Genomic DNA, 24,154 nt, shown 5'->3' on the forward strand with positions numbered 1-24,154 from the left:
ACTTATATGTGCTGCAATCATTTAATTTTTGTTACCAGCATTAAGATAGAGTTGCTAACGTGTGACTCTCGTTTATATGTGCTGCAGTCATTTTATTTGTGTACCGGTATTATTAAGATAGAGTTGCTAATGTGTGACTTTTGCTTGTAAGCGCCGCCCTCATTTCATTTTTGTTACCGATCATCCAAATCCATCAGTTTCGTGAGCTCGTGCATCACCGGTTAAAAGACCAATATCTGAGCAGATAAACTTCGGTTTACTGACTCCGCTATTGTGTGGTGATAGTGTGAGACTCACAAGAACTGAAGTGGTGATCTTTACTGGGTTCTTAATTCTTTAAGTTCCTCTTCTATCTGTGTGCACCTGAACCCTGATTGTTTCTCCCGCACCTGCCTTGTATCACTCCCCATTAGTCTTGTATATATACCCTCTTGTGTCTTGTCTCGTTGCCAGTTTGTCGATGTTCACAGCTTCTACTTCCTCAGGAAGCTGCGGTGATTTGTTTGCTGAGTCACCCTTTCTGTGGTTGTTCATTTTCTGTGCTGATTCCCCCTCATGTAGTCATTCGCCATTTTGGTTGTAGTTTTCCCATTCTCCATCTTGGTTGTAGTTTCCCCATTCGCCATCTTGTTGTTGTTAGCCGCTATCTTGTTAGCTGCTATCTTGTTAGCCGCCATCTGGTTTGTTTTTAGTCGCTAGCTTGATAGCCGCCATCTCGCTAGCTTGTTAGCCTCCATCTTGTTTGTTGTCATCTCTCTCACACACACACACTCCTGTATATATGCACACCTATGTATAGATACTCTTGCTGCCGTACCTGTGTTATCCCTAGTTAATAGTTAATGTGTGTTGATAAAACTTAGATTATAATAGTGTTTATTACAAAGTGATACTTATCTATGGATGGTTGTTGCTGGTTAATAAATCCTGTTATAGTTTAACCTGTCGTTGCCTGTGGTTATTGTGTATGTACTTGTAATAACAGCTGAATTCATGACAGCCAGTGCTCGGAATCATCCTTCACAATTTCAAGAGACTGTTTTCCTATTAATTAATTTGGTCCCTGGTGACAGGGTGGTGCCCCGATTTTTACGTGTATAAAGCATACACTGATTTTACTTTAATGATTATTTTCCATAATCACTGATTATTCTGCCAATAACCAAATTGCTCCTACTAGTGCACAACAGTTGAAACCCAGAAAATCAAATTTTATTCAAACATTTCAGCCTGAGCTGTCAGAAAGCGGCGTCACTCACGCAGAAAGAGCTGAACCCCGATGCAGAGTCAATAGCAGGGATGCGAGGCAGAGGTCTGAGCAATGGGCTTTATTTACAAAAATAAAAAAAAACTAAACAAAACAGGCTCACACTTACTGTGACTTGGGATCAAAGAAAACTGTGGCAAGGTAAGGCAAAGATAGCCTGGCATGAAACGAAGACATTCAAAATCCTGGAACATATGACAATGTAAAACGCTCTGACACAGGTGACTGGGAACACGAGGACTAAATAGACAAGACAACGAGACACAGGTGACACATTAGGAGGGAGAAAGCAATCAGGAAAACCAAAAGCAAAGCTACATGAAAACAGGACACACAGAGGAAGTGACACCTTCAAAATAAAACAGGACATGACAAAAACCTTGAACATAATACATGGAAACGACACACATGGAACATGACACAAGGACTAAAAAACCAAAATACAGAGAACCAGGATGTGACAGAAACCTTGAACATAAAACATGAAAACACATAAGACAAACATGAAACATGGCACATGGACTCAAACATAAAACATGGAAACACAAGAAACGTGACACATGGATTCAAAAACAAAAGGACAGAAAACCAGGACATGACCAAAACCTGAACTTAAAACATGAAACATGGCACATGGCACACTCCAAAATCAAAAAACAGAACCAGGACATGAAATGAGCCATGTCAACTAGGTTTTCAGTGGCAACAGTGGAATGAACTCAACTCCAATGACATAACTACTACATAATCAAACTACCTACATTGTTTTCATTGTTTGTTTGAGAGACCCCTAGTGGCCGACATTACATCTTGTGTGTTCAGTTGTTAATTTCTGTCCATAACATCATTCATTTCCACTTGTGTTAGATCATTATTGACAGTGGAATGTCGATGTGGAATGTGGAAGGTCAGAAGTTCAGTTAGGCCAACTACCTCGCCACTGGACAGTCAATATTAATATTGCGTACCACACGGCTAGTTTCAGTGGAAGCTAACCAGGGTAGTTGGATTAGCATCATTCTTGGTTGAGCATCAGTTTCAGTTGGTGTGATTGATGCAAATGACACACATCAAAACTCTGGTTTATACAAGGCAAGTGAGTCACATGAAATCACATTATGATCTCAATTTTATCAGTCTCCCACATTACATATACACAGCTGCAATGCCATGATAAAACCTACATGCATATCTACTCCAAAGAAAAGTCCTTGTCTTGTGATTCTCATGTTTTCACCTGCAGTAACCTCTCATCAAGTTACCTCAGGTCAGAGTCTATATGTTATCAGAGTTTATTCTTAAGGCTACAAGGCCTTTGTTTTATGTCAGCAAGACAAAGATCCAACTCTAGAATTAAACATGCAGAATCACTCCTGTGTAATTACAATCACGAGTTGTGGTCAACTAATATCATGAAACAATATATATCAGTCTACTTACCAAAAGTTGTCATAAAAATTGATTGTTTTCTTTCTTTCTTGTGTTTATTGTAGCAGTTGTTCTTCAGCATTGTTAATTATAGCAGTTGTAGGTTATATGTCTGTATGTCATTACTTATTTTCTTTTGTTTTTTAGATTATTATTCCATGTGGCACCTATTAGAAGTCACAAATCCCTCCTCTAAACTGTAATTCATGTCATTGGTCCCTAATGATTGCTCCTGCCATACAATGGCTGGGATGAAGATCAGCACATCTAAGGTCAAGGCCATGGTTCTCAGATGGAAAAGAGTGGATTGCTCAGAGCAGAGTTGCTGCTCCAAGAGGAGTTGGGGGGGGTGCATTGGCTATTCAGTTTAATTTATTTATCACCATATCACAACAAAAGTTAACTCGTGACTATAAGCTTAAGTTCAGTCTACAGATAGACCTTAAACTCACCCATGAACAAGCACTTGGCAACAGTGGCAAGGAAATACCTCTGAAGTTCTGGGAAGAGAGGTATTTGCATTTAGCATAACAGATAGAGACAGGTTTACTAAGGTAATTATTTATTATTATGAAGACAAATAATAAATAATTACTAAGGTAATTATTTATTTTTCATATTCATAACATGTAAAAGTCAGCATACATGTGGGTTGCACTTTCCTATGGTGAAAAACAGTTGCATATGTTTACAGTGTGCTCAGATCATGCTTCCATGTTCATCAAGTTTACTCACAAGTTTAGTAAGTTCAAGTTTACTTACTATTGTTGTTTTCAGAACTTATAAACAGCTTTTTAGGCAAACTGTATGACCAGTAGAAATGTGACACTGATTTGTGCTAATGAGCATCCCTGCTTTTCCATGCACCTAGATAAAGAACAGCAGGAATGTGCTAGATATACAGCTCTACTGGAGCACAGGTCCCCACCCCCATTACCCATATGTTTTTGTTTGTTTGCTTGTCTGTTTGTTTGTTTTGAAACCTGTTGCATATGAAATGAGCTATACCTTTATCCTCATATATACTTTCATGTACTAGACAAGGTTCCCTTGCTTACCTCATTGTTATTGACACTGCCATACTTCAACTGAGACAACTACAAGTAAAGGTAAAAATATAAAGATATATTATTAATGTACAAAGACATTTATATATTTATTTTTTCTATTTTTTGGGGTTTTTTGCCTTTTATTCAGATAGGATAGCTGAAGATATGACAGGAAAGGGGGCAGGGAGAGTGTCATGCCTGGTGTTTTTGGTTATGCTTTGTTTTTTAATTTTTGGTAGTCCACGTGCCATGTTCCATGTTTGTCTCTCATGTGTTTTTCATGTTTTAAGTTCAGGTTTCAGTCACGTCCTGGTTTTCTGTCCTTTTGTTTTTGAATCCATGTGTCACGTTTCTTGTGTATCCATGTTTTATGTTTGAGTCCATGTGCCATGTTTGTTTCTCATGTGTTTTCATGTATTATGTTCAAGGTTTCTGTCACGTCTTGGTTCTCTGTCTTTTCTGCCTGCCCTTTTTACGCTCTGCGTCGGGGTTCAGCTTTCTTCTGCGTCAGTCAGCCACGATGCTCCAATTCATGACAGAGAGGGGATGACACGCAGCAAAGGAGGCACAGGCAGGACTCAAACCTGTGGCCACTGCAGAGGACTGACAGCCTCAATACATGGGTCGCACACTCAACTCAACATCGACTGAGCTACAGGGGTGCCCCAAAGGTATTTATTTTGACATACATTGACATTATCAACAGGTTTTATGGCAGAAATTGCATAACTGTACATGCAAATGACAAAACCTGACTCAAGTGCATCATGTCAGAGTACAGGAGAGTTAGCTTATTTGTCCAGGTCAGTCAGCATTGAGAGGATGAGGTGCACTGTTTTATTTAACGTGTATTTTGCTTGTGATGCTTAATGTTGCTTGCAAACGACCTAGGCTACAAGTAACTGAATTTGTTGCTTGGTTAGCAACGGAGTCAGATAGGCTTTTGCTAATGTTCAACACTAGCTAGCAAAAAAACTAACCTGGAATAATATTTTTGAATGGCTCACTTACCATGTATATGCAATGCAGCCTAAATTAAAGTTAGGGTTATGGCATCACTCTAAATTCATGGCCAACCCTCTCACAAGATACCACCCCAAGCTAACTTAACACATCCCACAGCTTCGATCCCCACACATACGTGAATGCCCATTCTCATCAAGTTCATGGGAGTCCCCAGTTTTAAACCTCATGCTTAGCTTGCATTACATTATGTTTATCACCAACTACAGCCAGATTTTACCTCGCTCATCCTCATCTTTCCTGTCTGCTTTGTCCAAAGAAATTCCTTAATATCCGTCTATAAAAGTCATTCAGTAGTATTTTAATTACTATGGGATTATGGTTCCATTTAAAAATTTCATGGATAGGCGCATGCGCGTTATAACCTGTAAAATTCAAAATAGAGTTTAACATTCTCCTCTTCACACACAAAGCCCTAAAAGGTAGGGTGTCATCTTATCTCAAAGTACAATGGGAACCAAAGCCTTTAGTCTTCAAGCCCCTTCCTATGGAATCATCTTCTAGTTTCAGTCCAGGAGGTAGATACCTTCTGTACATTCAAGAATAGACTTAAAACTTTCCTTTTTGATAAACCTTATAGTTAGGGTTGGCACCTAGTTATGCTGCGGCTTGGACTGCTGGGAGATCTCTCATGATGCACTGAGCTTCTCTCTCCTCCTCTAATTCTCCTTCCATACACATTCATGACTCATCAATGCATGTCACTAACTTGGCTTCTTCCCCAGCTTTCACATCTCGCAGATTCCCATGGATCGTGTCTGGAGCTCCTGTTGTGGTCCTGCTTAACAGCAGCAACTGTTGTTACCACCTGACATACTTTCACATTATTATTACTACTATTATTACTATTACTACTACTACAATCATTGTTATTATTGTTAATACTGTTTTGTTTGTTTATTGTTTTTTTGTTTATCATTCCAATACTCTCTGTTATTATCTTTGTTGCCATGCATCTCTATCTGTTACCTCTCTCATGCTCTCTTTCTCTCTTTCACTACCCAAATGGTCAAGGCAGATGACCGCCCATCTAGAGCCGGGGTCTACTCCGTTTCTGCCTTTTAAAAGGAAGTTTTCCCTTGCCGTTGTCTCCAAGTGCTTGCTCATGGGTGTTTTGTTGGGACTCTTGGTATCAAAAATTAAATTGAAGAGTTAGACTGCTCAGAGAGAGAGAAAGAAAACTTCTTTTGTGATTGGGCGCTATATAAATAAATTGAATTGAAAATTTTAATTACATTTTTTTTGTTGAAAATTGAACGGGAGATTTTACTGGGGCAAAGCATATAAATACTGGGGCATGTGTCCCAGTAAAAGGGGGTTTAGCGGCATGCATGAAGAACAGTATATCCTATCAAGTTTATTCTTCTGTGCATGCTGATCTACCCATCTAGATTTTGACTTTGCAACCAGCCTGCTGTTTGAGAAATGTCTAGCAATAGATACTAAGAGGGTATATTGACAATGAAATATAAAGGTCAGCATAACTGGACATGTCATAAGTGACAGTTGTGTTGAAAAGTGACAAAGCCAGAGAGAGCAAGCAAAGTTGATGGAAGCTCTTTCTACTGCAAAGGAAAATCAGTAAACATTTTTTTATTACTGTGAGGCATTCACTAATTCATAAAGAATAAAGGAGTTTGGTTGGTTTGGTTTTATGATTTTCTACATTCAACATGGTAAATATGGAGATAGAAAGTACGGTGAAAACATTTGGCAAATTTGGCTGTGATTTTCAATGCTAACCCTTTACACACATTTAATTGGTAGTGGTAGTGCAGAAATGGTAACTTCAAGAAGCTCCAGACCATAAAAGAACATACTAGTGTTTTTGCATGTTTATCCCATTTAGTCATGTGTAATGACTAATGAAAGCACATTAAGTTTTTTAGATTAACTTTTGTGACCAGGGATTAGTTGTAGCATTTAGCACTTTTAATTTTATTTTATGGTAAGTAATCATCTAAATTTATATGGTCTACATTTCTCCTTCCTCAAGAAATGAAGATGTTACCTTGCACTTTTGCTTTGAGATGGCTGATGTCTGATGTCCCTGGGGTAACACAGATAGTTTATACACTGACATTTGTTAGGTCTATCTCCTTATGTGCAGAGTAAATTTTCTTCAGCAGCAAATTAAAGCAAAAAAATATATATAAATCAGTGTATTTACATATATAATAAAGCATATTCACCACCACACCATTAAACTTACACTATGTACAATGTGTATTTCAACCACTCTGCTTGACAGACAGAGCCTAGTGGTCTGATTTCAGCTTGTACCTGAAGTCCACATCATAGATTGGCTGGAGAATTCCCAGACCAGCACGGGACTGGTCAAGAGGTGGGACTCTGACTGCAGGGTCCAGTAGCTCCATGTCAAAGTAGGACAGGACCATAGTCAGGAACTGTTTGATCTCATATACAGCAAAAAATCTACCAGGGCACTTGGTGACCCCGGAGCCAAAGGGCATGTAGAAGTAACGCAGCCTCCGACCACTGCGGGAAAAAGTAGTTTTCTCTTGACCCTTCTCATCCAAGAAACGGTCAAACTTGTACTCCTGTGATGTGAAGAGGAAACAGTGAGAAAGGTAGATGAGTTTTCAGTAGGGCAACACAAATTATAGAAAATTCCTGAAGAAGATTGCTTTTTTAATTTATTAATCTTATCTTACATATGGATCTTCATAGATTTCTGGATCATAGTGCAGCATAGGTGGATACAGTGCAATGACATCATCTTTCCTTATATGGTAAGCTTCTTGGTTGTCAAGGTGAAGCAAGAAGTCTTCCTTGGCAACACGCACATTCATGGAAGCACTTGAAAGACGCATTGCTTCTTTTATGATGCTGTCTATAAGCAGAAAGTAGAAAGGAAGACAAAGAAAAAAATGGGTCAATAATATATTTTTTTACTTAATTTTGAAGGCGAAAACATTTTATGCAGATTTTGTACACAGATCACTGTGATTTGTTGTTTGCTGCATAGATTTACATTTACATTTATTTTTTAATATTAGTTGTCACATTTTTTCTAACAGTCTTACCTAGAACAGGCATGTTGTCCAGCTGGTCCCTTGTGAGGGTCAGTGTGGGGTCACTGGGGTTAACCTTCAGACCTGAATCTTTCAGAACTTTATGCACTTCCTCACGAGCCGCTTTCATAGCATCAGGACTCCTGATACAGATACAGGAGCCTATTTATCATGTTACTATCATATATCATATCATACTATCTGTTCACAGTTGCTTGCTGTTTGGATAGCTTATTTTCATTCCAATCTATTTAAGCATAAATACTCTCATTTCATTGCCTGAATTTCATGAACCTTGGTGGAAGCATGTAGCATGGTCAGAGGATGAACCTAATATTATTTTTGGAGCAGATCTGAATCATATGGTTAGTTTTCAGTTTCATTAAATATTGTGAGATAGGGCACTTGACCTTGGAAGAATAAATGCCATACATTAATTGAACTTTACTGCCATCTACCAGATGGTATATGGTAGTAAATATACACTGCCTTTTGTTCAAACTGAGGTGTGAGGTGTATGCAAATTTAAACTTGACTCAACTATGTATGTACATGATATTCAAGTGTTTTCTGGTTTTCACAAATGTACGTTAAGTGTGAAATAGTTCCAAATTAGAAGTATCTAATAATACCATGTACTTAAATACACGACAAAGTATATGTTCATGTATATATACATACAGTACATACACTATATAGAAAAAAAAGTGTGACCTGACACACCTGCTTTGCAGGGGTTGGGCTAGGCCCCTTACTTCCAGTAAAGGAAAATCATAATGCTTAAGCATACTGAGACATTTTGGACAATGCTATGTTTTCAACTTTGTGGCAACAGTTTGTGGTAGACCCTTTTCTATTCTAGCGTAACTGTCACATGACACAGAGCAAGGTTCATAAAGACATGGTTTGATGAGTTTGGTGTGGAAGGACTTGACTGGCCTGCACAGAGCCCTGACCACAACCTTATGGCACACCTTTGGGAACAAAGATTCTAAGCCAGGCCTTCAGTGTCTGAGCTCACAAATGCGTGACAGCATAAATAGACAAATATTCTCACAGGAAAACAAGAAAGCCTTCTCAGAAGACAGAAAGCTGGTATAACTGCAAAGAGGAGACCAACTCGATATTAATGTCTGTGTATTTAGAATGCAATGTCACTACAGTTCTTGTTGGTGTAGTGGTCGTGTCTTAATATTTTTATCTATATAGTGTATATACACACATTATATGTTCAATACACTGCTTTACACCCCCCATTAAAGTTAGATTTCAGGACTTAAACCTCAGTTATTGTTTAATTTTCTTATCCAATGTGCTGAAATACAGAGACCAAATTATAGAAGGTTGTCAGTTGATTTGTACAAAATGAAATAAAATTATATAAAATAAAGGTACCATTGCAGCATATTGTTACGTTCTACGTATTGTTACATTACATTTCGCCTCTCTTAACTGTTCGGGAGTCCCAGGTATTAAAGCTAGATAGTAGACCCGCCCAACCAACATGTGACTGCAAGGGGGCAAGGGGAATTCATTTTTTATGACTAACTTTAACTCACTAACATTCACCACCCTGGCCAAGAGTATCTGTTAACAAAGAGACGTGGAAATAAAAAATCACACCTGACAATTTTCTGAAAGAAAAAGAGGGTTTAGTTTTTGATGTACTAACAAGGGTTAACAGCCACTAAGGCTACAAATACTTTCTGATGTTATTGCTTTTTTTTCCCCAGTTGTCCTTGTAACTGATAAGGTCTTCCAAAAAGTATAAATTTGAAATTTTGAAAGACCCTGATTTACTCTTGTACACAAAGTAAATGAATCATGATAAACATGATTAGGTAGAAAAGCTTTGCGCAGGTATTCTGGCACCTATTTGTTAGATCTATAAGTATAGTTGATAGTTTGATTTAATATACTACTGCCTAATATCTATTCATGGAAGCACAAATTTAGCAGAAATATGTAGATAAATCAAATCTCTCTCCCGGTCAGTTGAGACAGCAAGAGCCCACAAAATAACGAACATGAAAGCTATCAATATACCTGATCATATAAAAGAGACTCCAGAAGGTTGCAGGTAGGGTGTTAGCCTGTGAAGCCCAGAGGAGAGCGACATGGGTCCTGGCTTTGCTTACGTCATTAAAGGTAGATAAGGAATCATTCAGGATCATTCTCATAGAGATCAGATCAGAAACATTCTTCCTCTTGGACAGGTTTTCAGCATACATAGTCTTTGCCAGGTTCTAGATATGTGAAGGATAAGTACAAAAAGACATTCATACACATATGTTTCACTTATATTTATTTAGTTATATCCTCAACTAATAGATATAGGAAACGAACACTAACCTCTCTGGCACTGTAGGCACTCTTGAAAACATGGATGGGGAGGCCAGCCACCAGTGCCGGGAAGATCTTGTCAAACTCTTTGAAGTTCTCCAAAGCATTAAGCACCAAGGCTTTCTGAGCAGCCTGCCGAGCCTGACACTTGTCTTCACCAAACTCTTTGCCAAACAGAGTCAAGTAGCCAGACTCAAACATCACCTGGAGGACAGCAGACAGCAAACTCAAGATACAGTGTTACAACAGTTGACATTTCTGGAACAAAATAAAATTTAGTGTGTAAAACTAATTCTGGCTTTGTCTGTCTTTGCAGAGTTTTAGAGCATTATTAGCAGCTACATATTCTAGGGTCTTAAACATGCTTGCTTTCACTCTTAATTCCAATTTCTGACCTTGTAACAGAAAGCAAAGATCCCGTCCACCACCCAGTGGTTCTTGCTGGGGCTGAGCGTGTCTGACCTCAGCATGACATCCTGGAGGTGTCCCATCATGGTCTCTATCAGGGAGGGCAGAGCATCGCCCTGTAGTGTCTTCAGAAAGGTTTGGTGTAGGTTCTCTGTGGTGTGGCCATGACGAGGGTCAAAGCTGTCATGGCCAAATGCCTTTTGAGAGAAGAAAGAACAGGTTGAGGACCACTGAAGGGCTCACAGATGAAGAAACATATCCTGAGAAAAAATAGTATAAAGCACATAAATTGACCTTGACTGATGTAGCAAAGTGAAACTTCCGCCAGTCCAGGTGTCTCCCCTGTCTGATAACTGAATGGTAAGAGAAGGGGTCACACAGGAAGTGAATGTATTGCCCTGCAATCTTGCAGGTGAAAATATGGCCGTACTTGTTCTGGCGACTGCGAAGGAACTGGAGAGGGTTGGCCCCAAATTGTAGGGCACAACCTAGATAGGGGATGAAGCCATTCTCAACTACAGGCTCACCAGGTTGCCTGTGGGCATTGACAAGAAAGAGATACCAGACAATGTTCAGTAACAGACCAATACGAATTGTAACTCATTTAAGGTGTATGTGTTTTCTATGTTGGGCTCAGTTTATCTGGAAAGAGAAGGGTTGTGACTACTGTTTTGATTCAAAGTAACAATATCTGACGTAGGAGTTAATGCTCATTTTGCTATATGGAAATGCTGACCGATACTCAGCAATAATGATCCAACTGCAGCTAAACACAGCAGACAGCAGAACACTGGTGGCAATGTTTGTTTATCAACAGAATAACAAATAAATTACATCGTCCTCACAAATGGTTTTGTTAGATTAGCACACACTACTTCACATTAGTGTGGTTACATCAGTTAAATCTCATGAATAATACAGGTTACATCTCATGAATCATACACAGTGTTGTTTTCCATAAAACCAATGCATGTGTTGATTTGTGTGCAGTCAACTAAAGATCAGTCTAGATCAGGAGATTGTTATTTTTGGAAAATGCTCTAGACACACTATGTAAGTAAAATACAGGAGCTTAAACAAAATGCCTTACCTGCGTCGTATCCCCACAGCCAGCCAGAGAACACAGCAGAACCCCACCACTACTGCCCAGATCAGAGCAATGCTTATTATCATGGTACTGAGTTAATGTCTTTAATGTTTTCCAACTCAGAGACAGTGTATGAAAAGTGACAGTGCCTGTTGCTGCCTGAAAATTGTGTAAGCAACCTATGTGTATGTGTCACTAAGCAGTGTGAGTGTGTAGCAGGTTTTTATACCTGCTTTGTCCCTTTGGGTGGGGCCAAGGGTGGATTCAGAGGAATGGTATGATGTTATCTCTAGAGTGAGCCTCAGCAAGGGTCACATGCTAAATGACAAAGATTTTTCATTACTTGTTGTTCACGAAGATTGGCCTTATCACCCTATCTGCAAAAATTTATTTTGAGCAAACCCTGCAAGCATCTTTGAATAAAGGAAGGAAAGGATGATTTTTCTTTTTTTCTTCTGCTGGTGAATAATGTTTAGAACCTACAGACAGGACACCAATAAATTCATCCCTTTAAAGTTACTTAAATATGATTTCAGATTTTTTAAATATTTTTTTACTTTGTGAATTTAATTTTAAACAATACAAAATCAAAAACAATAAACTAGTAAAATGAGCTAATCTTCTGGGCTGGGATTTCTCTGGGAAACAAGATTCCATGCATGTTATGTGTGCGCATGATTGTGTGTGATGGCCTTGACTGGAGTCCATGGACAGTGTTACCTGCTGTAAGGGTTGGTAAATAGATTCAAGGTCCCTGCTGTGCTCCTGTTCTGTGTGTGTGTGTGTGTGTGAGAGAGAGAGAGAGAAAGAGAGAGAGAGAGTGCTCACTTCAGAAGTGGCACAGACAATCAACAGTACTGCCAACAAATGACAGAGGCCTTGTGAGCCCAAAAGTCCTTTGAGTAAAAGCATGGTATTACTTATTTAATATACTTATGTTTTAACATGTTTGATTTTGTACTGGCATTGAAGCTCACACTGGATTCTGCCTCCCTATGTGTGCATTTTCAAATCAATAAAAAGCACCATCTTTGTTTAACATGAAAGTCAAAAGGATTCATCCTCTGGGGAGTAATTGTCTTGAATTTCTTGGTAATGCATCCATATTTTTCTTTATTATAATTTTTTGGTTCTTTGATTCTTCTTTCTTTTTTTCTTTCTTCTGTTTCTTCATAATTTCTTCAAAATTTCTGTCTTCGAACTGAGACATTACAATGTAAAGCAAATCTTTATGTTGTTCATTTAATATAATATTTTGAGTTTGCTGACATTTTTTGTTTATTCCTTATAATATTTTTTGTTTGTTTGCTTTTACAACTCGTGATTTTATGATTTTTGTATTAATTATTCAAGCTATTTGTTCAATTAATTTAAAAATTACCTTAAAATAATAAAAGTGTTGGTATTGTAGCTTGGTACAAATATTTATGTTCCCCTTAGGATCAATTGTTTGTGGAAACCCTTAATTTTTTCTTACTCTAATCACCTGGTCATGTAACTCAAGGCAATGGTGTGCCTAACCACAGCCTTACAGAGCTTCTTTTGGCACCAGACCATGTATAAACCCATCATGACATCCTCCATGGTTTGTGCATTATGGTTTTGAAGCCTCAAATCCGGCATAATGGCAGTCACAATCGTGTTTTTCTTTTTGTTTTATTACTTCTTCTTTTCTTCACTAAGATAGTATATCAAGTAAGAAATTGAGTCACTTTCGCATAAGCTTACATACAGACTTCTTTCAGAATCAGAATCAGCTTTATTCACCAAGTACTTGTGACCATACAAGGAATTTGACTCCGGATTTTTCTCTCTCCTGTGAACCATACAAAATAATAATAATAAAAAATAAAGTATTTAGAAAAAGAAAAAACAAGATAAAAATACAAGTACATGTAGTGCATACAGTGCCATGGTGTGATGATGCAATGAGTGGAGTTGCCAACTGCAAGTCACTAGTAAGAATATAGGTTTAACCTTGGCTGCCGCTATTAGCCGAGAGTTGTTAACATTCCTCTGCCACAGAGAAAAACAATAGTTTCCTGTGCCTGAGGGATGACATACTGCTGATGATGAATAAGTATTATTCTACTCTTCATCAGTGTATTTCTCACTAAGCATGTGAATTGGAGCCAGAAGGCATCTGAGTCACAGCAACTCGCACACTCTAAAAAGACAGGGCAGATGCTTTTTCATGGTTGCTTCGAGGGCTGGTTAGTTTTCTACTCCCACTTAGGCATTTGTTAGTTGATGGATTTTAAAATGTTGTTCATAATAAATGTTAATAATAAAAACACAATAGAAAACAGTGAAGAACGTTGGGAGCGTCTGTAACAGGCTGCACACGTATCGACGCATGTGCGCTGTGTAACAAGAGATGAATGGAGATTGAGCCTGAAGCACACAGAAACAGAAATAGCAGATATTCAAAACAGTAGGTACTTTAGCTATCAAGCTCCCTTTCTATGGAATCATCCTCAGTCTTCTGTCCACGGGGCAGACACCCTCTCTACGTTCAAGAGTGGACTTAAAACCTTCCTTGTTGATAAAGCTTATAGTTAGGGCTGGCTTAGGTTGGCACCTAGTTAGGCTGCTATGGGTTCAGACTGTCAGGGGATATCCCATGATGCACTGGGTTTCCCTCTCCTCCTCCTAATCTCCTTCCACACATATTTATGTCCCATCAATGCATGTCACTAATCTGACTTCTTCCCCAGAATCTTTGTGCTTTTTCCTCTCTCAGGTTCCCATGGATCGTGTCTTTACCTCCTGGTGTCATCCTGTGTCACACCGACGACTGTTATTAAGATGTGTTATATTTCTCCATTATTGTTATTACTATTACTATTACTACTGCTGGTGTCAAAATCATTATTGTTAATACTGTCATTGTGATTCCAATACAGTGCTGTTATTGCTGTTGTTGTGTGTCTCTGTCTATGTACCCACCCACTCTCTTGCTCTCTCTCTCTCTCCCAGAACCCAGCTGATCAAGGCAGATGGTCACCCACATTGAGCCAGGGTCTGCTCCAAGGTTTCTGCTTTTAAAAGGAAGTTTTTCCTCACCACTGCCACCAACTGCTTGCTCATGGAGGTTTTGTTGGATCTCTCTAAAAATCAAATTAAAGAGTTTGGTCTAGACCTGCTCTAATTGGAAAGTGTCATGAGACAGCTGTTGTGATTTGGCACTATAAACGTAAATAAATAACTACAGTAACTACACCGTCTGGCAGAGAATAGATGATGAACTGGTCCTTATTGTTATGCAGTGGGTGTCAGGACTAGATGGAGTCTCATCTGTGATGTGTTGGCGGGAAAGAGCATCAGTCTTCACATTCCTGAACCCAGGTCTGTAAGTGAGACTAAAGTCAAAATGACCAAAAAATAATGCCTTAAGTGCTTGCCGAGAGTTCAGATGCTTAGCTGTCTGTATGTAGGCTAAGTTCTTGTGGTCTGTCCACACCACAAATTGTTGCTCTGCTCCCTCTAGCCCGTGTCTCCACTCCTCCAAAGCCAACTTAACTGCTAGCAGCTCCCCTATTGCCAACATCATAGTTAAGCTCAGTTGGAGAAAAACAACAGGAGAAAAAGGCACAGGGATAGAGCTTCTGGTCTGAGCCTGAGTGTTGGGAGACATCCACCTCAATGATGAACTGGCGGGATGGATCGGGTTGGACCAGGATGGGAGCAGAAATGAGTAGAGCAGGCATCTCAAACTGGTCCACAGGAGGGCCGGTGTGGCTGCAGGTTTTCTTTCCAACCAAGTAGCAGCACACCAGACTTGACTCATTTAATCAACTGATCTCCGTCTTCAGACAGTTGATTGGTCAAACGGTGTGCTCTTGAAACCTGCAGCCACAGCGGCCCTCCTGTGGACCAGTTTGAGATGCTTGGAGTAGAGTCTTCAAGAGAATACACTTTCAGCCTCAGGGGTCCAGGCAAACTGAATAGAGGAGGAAGTGAGTTTAGTGAGCGGTGCTGCCACCTTACTATAGTCCCGGATGAACCTGTGGTAGAAGTTTGCAAATCCTAGGAGCCGCTGTAGCTGTTTACAGGTGGATGGTCTCGGCCACTCTGCCACTGCCTTGATCTTTTCAGGATCAGTCTTCACCTGCCCACTCTCGATGATATAGCCCAGGAAGGTAACTGAACGGGTGTGGAATTTGCATATCTCCGCCTTCACAAAAAGTTTATTCTTCAGCAGCCTCTGAAGAACCTGACGGACATGGGAGACATGGTCAGACATGTTCTGGGAGAATATCAAAATGTCATCCAGGTACACAAAAGCACCTCATTTACCAATGCCTGGAAGACTGCTGGAGCGTTTACAAGATACAAGATAGTTTCATTTGTCACACACACAATCATACACGGTACAATGCGCAGTGAAATTCTTTATGTCCCTGCTACCAAAAAATAGGTAAATAAAAAAATTAAATATTGCAAAAGAGAATGCTTGTAAAAAAAATTATAAAATTAAAATTAAAATTAAAAAAGTGAAAATGAATTAAAAAAGTGAAAATTTATTAAACCAAAAGGCATTACCAGGTACTCGAAATGTCTAAGGGGAGTGTTGAATGCTGTCTTCCATTCATCCCCTTCTCTAATTCGAACCAGGTGGTGGGCATCCCTGAGGTCCAGTTTAGAGAACACGATGGCACCTTGAAGAGGAACTGTAACCTCAGGAGGAAGAGCAGATCTCAAACAGGTCAAGTGACAGAATAAACTCCAGCTGATAATCCTTCCAGCAGACCAATCTATGTGAGGATGGCCCAAAACCAAAGGAGTTTCAGTGCAGGAGAGGATCTTAAACTCAGTGCTCTCCCTATGTTTCCAGATAGAACCAGGGTTAAGGGAACAGTACAATTGGTCACTTGAGCCAAAGTTTTTCCATTTAGAGCACTGGCAGTGCGCGGAAGCTCAAGCTTCTCAAGAGGGATGCCAGACTGGAGGGCCAACTCCTTATCCAAAAAATTACCTTCGGCACCAGAATCATTTAAAGCAAGGAGAGGCAGGGAAAGCTCTGTATGACACAGTGTGGCTTGAATTTGCATCTTGGAGCAATCAGGGGCTGAGGGACTAATTTGGCTCATCAGTACGCCCACTGCTACTGGTGAGCCCTGTTTTTTGGCCAGACAGGACAGCCAGCAAGGAAGTGACCACTTTCTCGACAATAAAGACACTCATCCGCATTGATCCGACAGATCCGCATTGCTCCCCCTGTAGGGGAGAGATTAACTCGACCGAGCTGCAAGGGTGAAGGGTGGAGAAACTCTGGTCTCAGGGAATGAATAAAACCCAGTTGTACTGAGAGTTGGAGGTGAAGACCGAGTGGTGTATCATGTTTGGAAATGATCAGCTATCTCCTTGCACCGCTCATGTAAATGATTATCCAGTCTGATGATGGCAAGGGAAACAAGAGAGTCAAAGTTAGCAGGTTCATCACGAACGTGAATGTATTTGATGATTTGGACAAAATCATGACAAAATATTTAGAAGATAAATATTCTCCTGTGAGGCCACCAGAAATCTCACTAGGCCATAGAGCTGATGCTACAAGAAGAAGAGGATTAGTCAAAAAAAAATTAACAGGTAATGCAGTATATTACCATAGCTGAGACACTGAGATTTATATTCTGTAATTAGAAAATGCAGATCTTAATTTTGCAGTCTCATAAGAGTACAGATGGAAAGCTCTCCGATTGCTGGAATGGTTCCCAACTTTGATAGAAATCACAAATCCTTTCACTTTATAAAACGAAGAATCATAAAATGTGAGCTATGTACTTTCTATTACAAAACCTGCCACCTTAGAACAATCTAGGACTTGCAAATAGACAAGTCCAAATCATTCTGATCAGTTCCCTTCAGAGAGAAACTTATGGTTTTGGCTACTCTTTGATGACATAAGATTTTGTGGATGTCATGATATAGAGACTAAGAGGAAGTTGTTAATTTAAGAATGAAATGTTTATAGGTTTAATGGAAGTTGTTATATTTATGATCCAAATGAATGTCACTTCATTCTCAGATCCCTACATAAAAGTCATGACCTCAGTTTATGTATGGAAGGAGACATTACTGGAATGATGTGTTTTTCATACGTTGGCTTTTTATGGACAGACATACAGGACAGGAACTATTGTTATGATAACAGATACTAAGTGACTCTTTGTTATTTATTAGAAGGGATGAGATGATACAAATTGGAGTCAGCAGGATAGGTCTGACTATACTTGGCAGTTCCATACTGGTTATCAGAGGTTCTATTCTAATATTATATTCATTATATATTCTAATATTATTATATTCTAGACAAGACAAGACAACCTCATTTGTGTAGCCTATTTTTACAAACAGTTTGTCTCAAAGGGCTTTACATAACATCATAGCGACATTCTCTGGCCTTAGACCCTCACATCAACTAAGGAAAAACTCCCAGAAGAAACCTTTAACAGGGAAAAAATGAAGAGAAGAGGCTGAGCAACAGAGGAGGGATCCCTTACACAGGACGGGCAGACGTGCAATGGATGTTGGCAGGAAAGCAGTCAGGGGAGAGCTGATGGAGGCAGCTCCTGGTGGGCAGGCTGGACCGTAAAGTGGGAAAGCAGGAGCAGCAGGTTGGTTAATGAGTAGGGACAGCAGGCAGGGTAGAAGCAGAGGGAAGGAGGTGAAGCAGGTGGAGGTTGGTGCCGGTGGATGGAGCTCTGGAGAAATCTGTGAGGACACAGAGAGAGTGCGAGACACCAAGGCCAGACTACACAGTATAACAGATAAAGACGGAACAGCAAATGTGTAGAAGGAGAGGAGAGGAGATGGCTCCTTGTATCCTGATGTGTCCCCTAGCAGTCGAAGCCTAGCTGTAAAATGGTTCAGAGTTACCTGAGCCAGCCCTAACAAAAAGCTCTATCATATAGGAATGTTTTTAGCTTAGACTTAAATGTGGAGAGAGTGTCTGCCTCTCTGACCCATGCAGAGAGTTGGTTCCACACTAGTGGAGCACGGTAGCTGGAGGCTCTACCTCCCAGTCTGTTTTTAGAGATACTGGGAACCACTAGCAGACCTGCATTCTGCGAGTGAAGTGTGTTCTACTGGGGCAATAAGGAACAATGAGGCTCTTAAGGACAGAGTTTTGTTATTGAGAGCCTTATAAGTCAATTGAAGGATTTTAAGTCTATCCTATATCCTACAGGAAGCCAATGGAGTGAGGCTAAAACATGGAGCTTCAGAGGGAGGCATAGGAGCCTGATGAATGGAGCAAGTAGAACAAAGCATTATTCAAATGGGGGGGCAAAATTATGGTTTTGTATTGTATGGACTAAGGTGAGGGCACTGGGATGCTGACACAATTATGGACTTTCCAACATTGATTGATTTTGATTGACAAGCTTGATTTTGATTTTGTCTAATATTAGTGGTGAACCAGCTGGCCATCCCTTGCGCCATGTGATTAAAAATAATGGCTAGAGATGCTTTAAGGTTATTACTAATAAAATGGCACCAGGCAAGGCTAGAATAATTGCACAAAGGAAGCACATCTGCCATTGCACAACCAAAACAGGAACAGGATTTGTTTACCCTGATAGCTAACTCCAGGTAAAGGGAAAACAACTGGAGGATCTGTGGAAACTCCACCCTGCAAAAGAAAAAGAACTCCACTAACAGAGGAGGGAGCGTGATAAAACAAGAGCCAGCAGATGAGCATTTGCTCAATGGAGAGATCTCTGTGGTTGTGTCGATGTTTGTTCCCAGGTTGATATTTGAGGGGTTTGAGAGGGTTAAAACCAACACTAGTTAGTAAATGATAAATACAGTACATTTTACTCTGCCTTAATCATAGAACTGAGATTAGAGTTTTTAGTTTCAAATGAGATTCTTACAGTTTCTTCTTGCTTAAGACAGGTTCCTGCTCTATGGTCAGCTCACATTTTATATGCTGATCGTGTGGAAATTGTGCCGAGAGGTCCTTTTAAAGTCAGCTCTGGTGGTTAAAGATTAAAAGATTAAGATTAAAGTAATTAAAGTGACATATTTTGTCATTGGAGGGAACTCACTCCAACAAAATTTGTTCTCTGCATTTAACCCACCCAAGTGACGTGCACACACACACAGCAAACCCGGGGCAGTGGGGGTTAGGTACCTTGCTCAAGGGTACCTCAGCCATGGACACCGGTACGGGGAATCGAACCAGCGATCCACCGGTTACGGGTCCGACACCCTAACCGCTGATCCACGACTGCCTCTGGTTGTGAAAATGTCTGTAACAGTTCTATTGAATAGCAGAATGATCTCTGTACAGAGATGGTAAAGTCCCCCTGTGGAGTAAATTCTATTGTGTAGTTATTTGTTCTTATGTATGATTATTTACCAAAGAAATTTGCACATTATTACTTACAAGGGTATATACTTGAATAATTTGTTCTGTGTTTACAATGTTCAGTTCAATGTTCAGTCTACAGTTCTTGTACAAATCTTCGTTTACAATAATGGTGGTGGTATTTATTTATTATTATAACGTTGGGTGGGGGGCACCACAAAGCATTTGTGCTTAGGGCACCCAAATGGCTAGCAAAGGCCCTGGGTATAAGCTTTTATAAATGGTAAATGGACTGTACTTAGGGCAGCATGGTGATGCAGTGGTTAGCACTGTCGTCTCACACCTGGTCTGGGCCCCTCTGTGTGGAGTTTGCATGTTCTCCCTGTGCCTACGTGAGTTTTCTCCGGTTACTCCGGCTTTCTTCCACAATCTCAAAAGACATGCACATTAGATTAATTGGCCACTCTACATTGCCCCTAGGTGTGAGTGTCTGTGTGTGTGGTTGTTTGTCTTTGTGTGTCAGCCCTGTGATTGACACGCAGGTCAGTCCAGGTTGTACCCCGTCTCTCACCCCTAGTCAGCTGGGATAGACTCCAGCCCCCCGCGACCCTGACGGGTAAGCGGTATAGAGAATGGATGGATGGACTGTTCTTATGTAGTGCTTTTCAAGTCATACATTCACCCATTCACACACACATTCACGCACTGATGCCCCAGCATCGGGTGCAATTTGGGGTTCATTGTCTTGCAAATTGTCAGTGTCCTTGACACTTCGACATGTAAACCAAAGGAGCCAGGGATCAAAACACCAACCTTATGATAAATGGATGTCCCACTCTACCTCATGAGCCACAGCCTCTTTTGAGTTAACTGCTTTTAGCAGAGCCAGAAGCCAGAAAACAAACAAAAGCTGCAAGGAAAAAAGGAAAAAATGAAACAATATTTGTTTCTGCTAGGATTAGCGATCTGATTGTCTTTGTAATAGCAGCATCAACATGGGAACATTAGTGGGGAAAAGTTGTCGATTTCTACTTTTAAAAAATAAAAAAAAGCAAAGTTCAATGTCCAATGTCCCATAACCCAGGATAGTTAAAAACATTCCTGCATCATCATGCTGGGTGACCTACAGTTGATATTACTCAACAGTTACACACCCCTAGACAGTTTTTATTTATATTGGGTTATAAAATGAGATATTGATATAAAATACTGACTGGCTTGGCAATATTCCAGAATATTGCCTTCCAGCCATATATAGGCAAATGGAAATCCACTTCTGTGTTGGCAGGTATAACCAGGCAGACAGCCTTAACCTGAGATTAACTTTAAGATGTGTCGATGAAGGCCACCATAGAGAGAGAGAGAGAGAGAGAGAGAGAGAGAGAGAGGAAGAAAGATAAAAAAAGATCAAGAGAGCAAAGCAACTAAATGATAAGCACTAAGCTGCAATATACAAACAGATCACTATAATGGAGTGTTCAGTCTGCATGGCCTTGAAACTCCTGATAAACTGTATTAAGTCCCATAATGCAGTGAAACCACCAACAAACTGCATAAACATTGATTACCTCATCATTTTATTCATCACATTCACACAGATATATCTCCTCAGAATACAAAACACTAATGCTACCTTTTTAACAAACACTTACAAAGACAGTATTATCAGCAACAACAGCAATAATAACTACAAAATTTCTTCACACGAAATTTTGAATGGGCCAGTGGCGTTCGCTGGGGCTGTACTGCCGGCCAGGGCACTATTGCCGGAACCCTGCCTGCCTAGCTGGAAGCATTCCTTGGTAGATCTCAAAACATGTTTGAAGCTTTTATTTTGAAAAGCTCTGTGACAGCCACTTATATTTTGAAAATCTGTGTGTGTGTGTGCGTGTGGACATATATGCATGTTGTTGTGTGTGTATCTTATTAATATACACTGGGTGTCCATTGGGCTCCATGTATTAGTAGTGGGAGCAGCCATTTTGTGTGCTGATCATAACTGTTTCATTAATAACTGCATGTCAGTTTAGCAGCAGTGCACGTTACCATAGAAACAGGCCCCCTCCCCACCCCAGCCCCTCCCTTCCCTGTCAGCCAGGGAGGCTCTCCTAGGTAAAAGAGAGAGAATCCTTGATCGCCCCAGAGAAAGAGGTAGCTAGAACGAGTCGAAAAACGCCCTCAAACAAATGCTTCTTGCGACCAAACGAAAGGTTACAGGGCAAAAATTCTTTTGCCGTGAGCGCCGGGCACTTGTCTACTAATGTCATATCGAATTTCATCTTTCCCGGTCAAAGTATATGTTCACACGGGCAGGACAGAAACGCCTTTGTTTTCGGGATCGGCATCGAAAAACTCGACCGAATTTAACATGGAAGTGAATGAGAGGAGGGAGGCACGCTCCCTGTGCTTGAGGAGCTCCTGACCAAATACCGTTAGTGACACGGAAACGAGTGGCACGCCATCTTACCCGGGACGAAAAATCCCTACGTTTTGATGTATAATTTGTGCGTGTGTGATACACACTGTGGCCACAAACGACAGTTGTTCAGGTTTTTTCAGCTGTTTTTCAGAAGCTGAAAGTTAGAGCGTGTGACGTCATCACCGCTTGGCGGGAAAAATTTTTCGTCGCTCCAAGATTTTCATAAAAATTAAACTGCTCCAGCTCGAAAACCAAAAAAAATGAAACACAAATGTATTGGACAAAATTTAGCCCCAACCCTCCGTACCCATTTAAACTTTGAATGACGTCTATAGGTGAAACTATTGCAGAGCTAGAGGGCGACAAAGAGAGCAATGTTTGGCGATTTTTCGTTTTTTTCTCTCTCTCTTTTACATTCATCGTCTATGTCTCTCGCCCATCAGTTTTTCGCGATTTTCGCAAGAACCGTTTGTTGAATCGGAACCAAAAGTACACTATTGCCGATATGGCCGCACGTCGGATAAAAGTTTCAGGACGCTCAGGCAAAAGCTGCAGGACTAGTTGCGTGCTGAAATTTTGTCCGAAAGAAGGAAAATAAAAATAAGAAGTATGAGCAATAGTAATAGTGGAAAAATGCACTAGAATGGAGCTTAATACAAAACTGAAGGCTTTGCATTAAGCTCCATTCAGGAGAGGGGGAGACAGAGAGAAAAAGGAGAGAGAGAGAGAGACAGGGAGGATAGAGAGAACAGTGCAGAGCAGGATCCAGGCAGGGCCATGAATCAGAATCAGAATTCCCTTATTTATAAGGACTCAGGATCCAGCAGCGGTACCAGGCCTCAGGAGGGCGTGGTAGGAGATTCAGCAACATGCTCCGGAAGTGCTAAGGAAAGATGGAGCTCAAGAGCTCTGGGGGAGAGAGCGAGTTAGTACTCTACCGGTGATGGGACATGATGAGTGAGTCCCCCTGCTATGAAAGCTCGGTTTCCTAGCCTACAGCCCAGCATGTTGCAATCCAAATGTGGGTTGTAGCCTAGCGTAGCTTAGCTATTTGTGGTGATAGAAAATATTACAGGACTAGTGTAGCATATTGCTCCTGGGGGCACCTGAAGTCATAAAGACAGACCCATTGATTGTTGATGACTGGGTTCCGGAAAAAAAAGAAAAAGCCGTGTCCAAACAGGTGTCTGCCCAACTTAAATTGAGATTGAGGCATAATCTCAGCTAATCAGTTAACTGCTTATCAGTTAACTGATCACCTACACAGGAACAGTCTGTCTGAAGTGTTTCAGTCTGGTTTCAGAGCCCATCACAGCACACAAACAGCACTGGTTAAAGTTACAAATGACCTCCTCATGGCATCAGACCATGTTCATACTCATTCTACTGGATCTCAGTGCTGCTTTTGACACTGTAGATCACAGCATTTTATTGCACAGATTAGAAAATGATATTAGGATCACAGGGACAGCACTAGGCTGGTTTAAATCATATTTATCAGATAGATTTCACTTTGTTCATGTTAATGATGTTTCCTCTTCACATTTCAGGGTTAACCTCGGGTTCAGGGTTCAGTGCTTGGGCCGATCCTGTTCACCTTATACATGCTCCCTCTAGGAAATATTATTCAGAAACATGGCATAAACTTTCATTGTTATGCTGATGACACTCAGCTGTATTTATCCTTAAAGCCTGAAGAAACAGAACTGTTAACCAGGCTCCAGGCATGTCTTAAGGACATAAAGGACTGGATGACCTCCAATTTCTTATTATTAAAC

The 24,154-nt window shown here is 40.4% G+C and overlaps 1 protein-coding gene across 1 annotated transcript; it reads right to left on the reverse strand.

The window, feature by feature from the left end:
* Nucleotides 1-6,345: 6,345 nt before the first annotated feature.
* Nucleotides 6,346-11,846, reverse strand: LOC124069907 (cytochrome P450 7A1). Its single transcript, XM_046409415.1, has 8 exons — nucleotides 11,644-11,846; nucleotides 10,848-11,088; nucleotides 10,541-10,750; nucleotides 10,155-10,349; nucleotides 9,849-10,048; nucleotides 7,815-7,945; nucleotides 7,443-7,621; nucleotides 6,346-7,328 (listed from the first exon to the last, which is right to left on the reverse strand). The coding sequence occupies exons 1-8, from the start codon at nucleotides 11,724-11,726 to the stop codon at nucleotides 7,026-7,028; spliced, it is 1,542 nt and encodes a 513-aa protein (XP_046265371.1). The 5' UTR covers nucleotides 11,727-11,846; the 3' UTR covers nucleotides 6,346-7,025.
* Between the last annotated feature and the right edge of the window lie 12,308 nt (nucleotides 11,847-24,154).

The sequence above is a fragment of the Scatophagus argus genome, chromosome 13 (genome assembly GCF_020382885.2).
Source record: "Scatophagus argus isolate fScaArg1 chromosome 13, fScaArg1.pri, whole genome shotgun sequence".
Lineage (NCBI taxonomy): Eukaryota > Metazoa > Chordata > Actinopteri > Scatophagidae > Scatophagus > Scatophagus argus.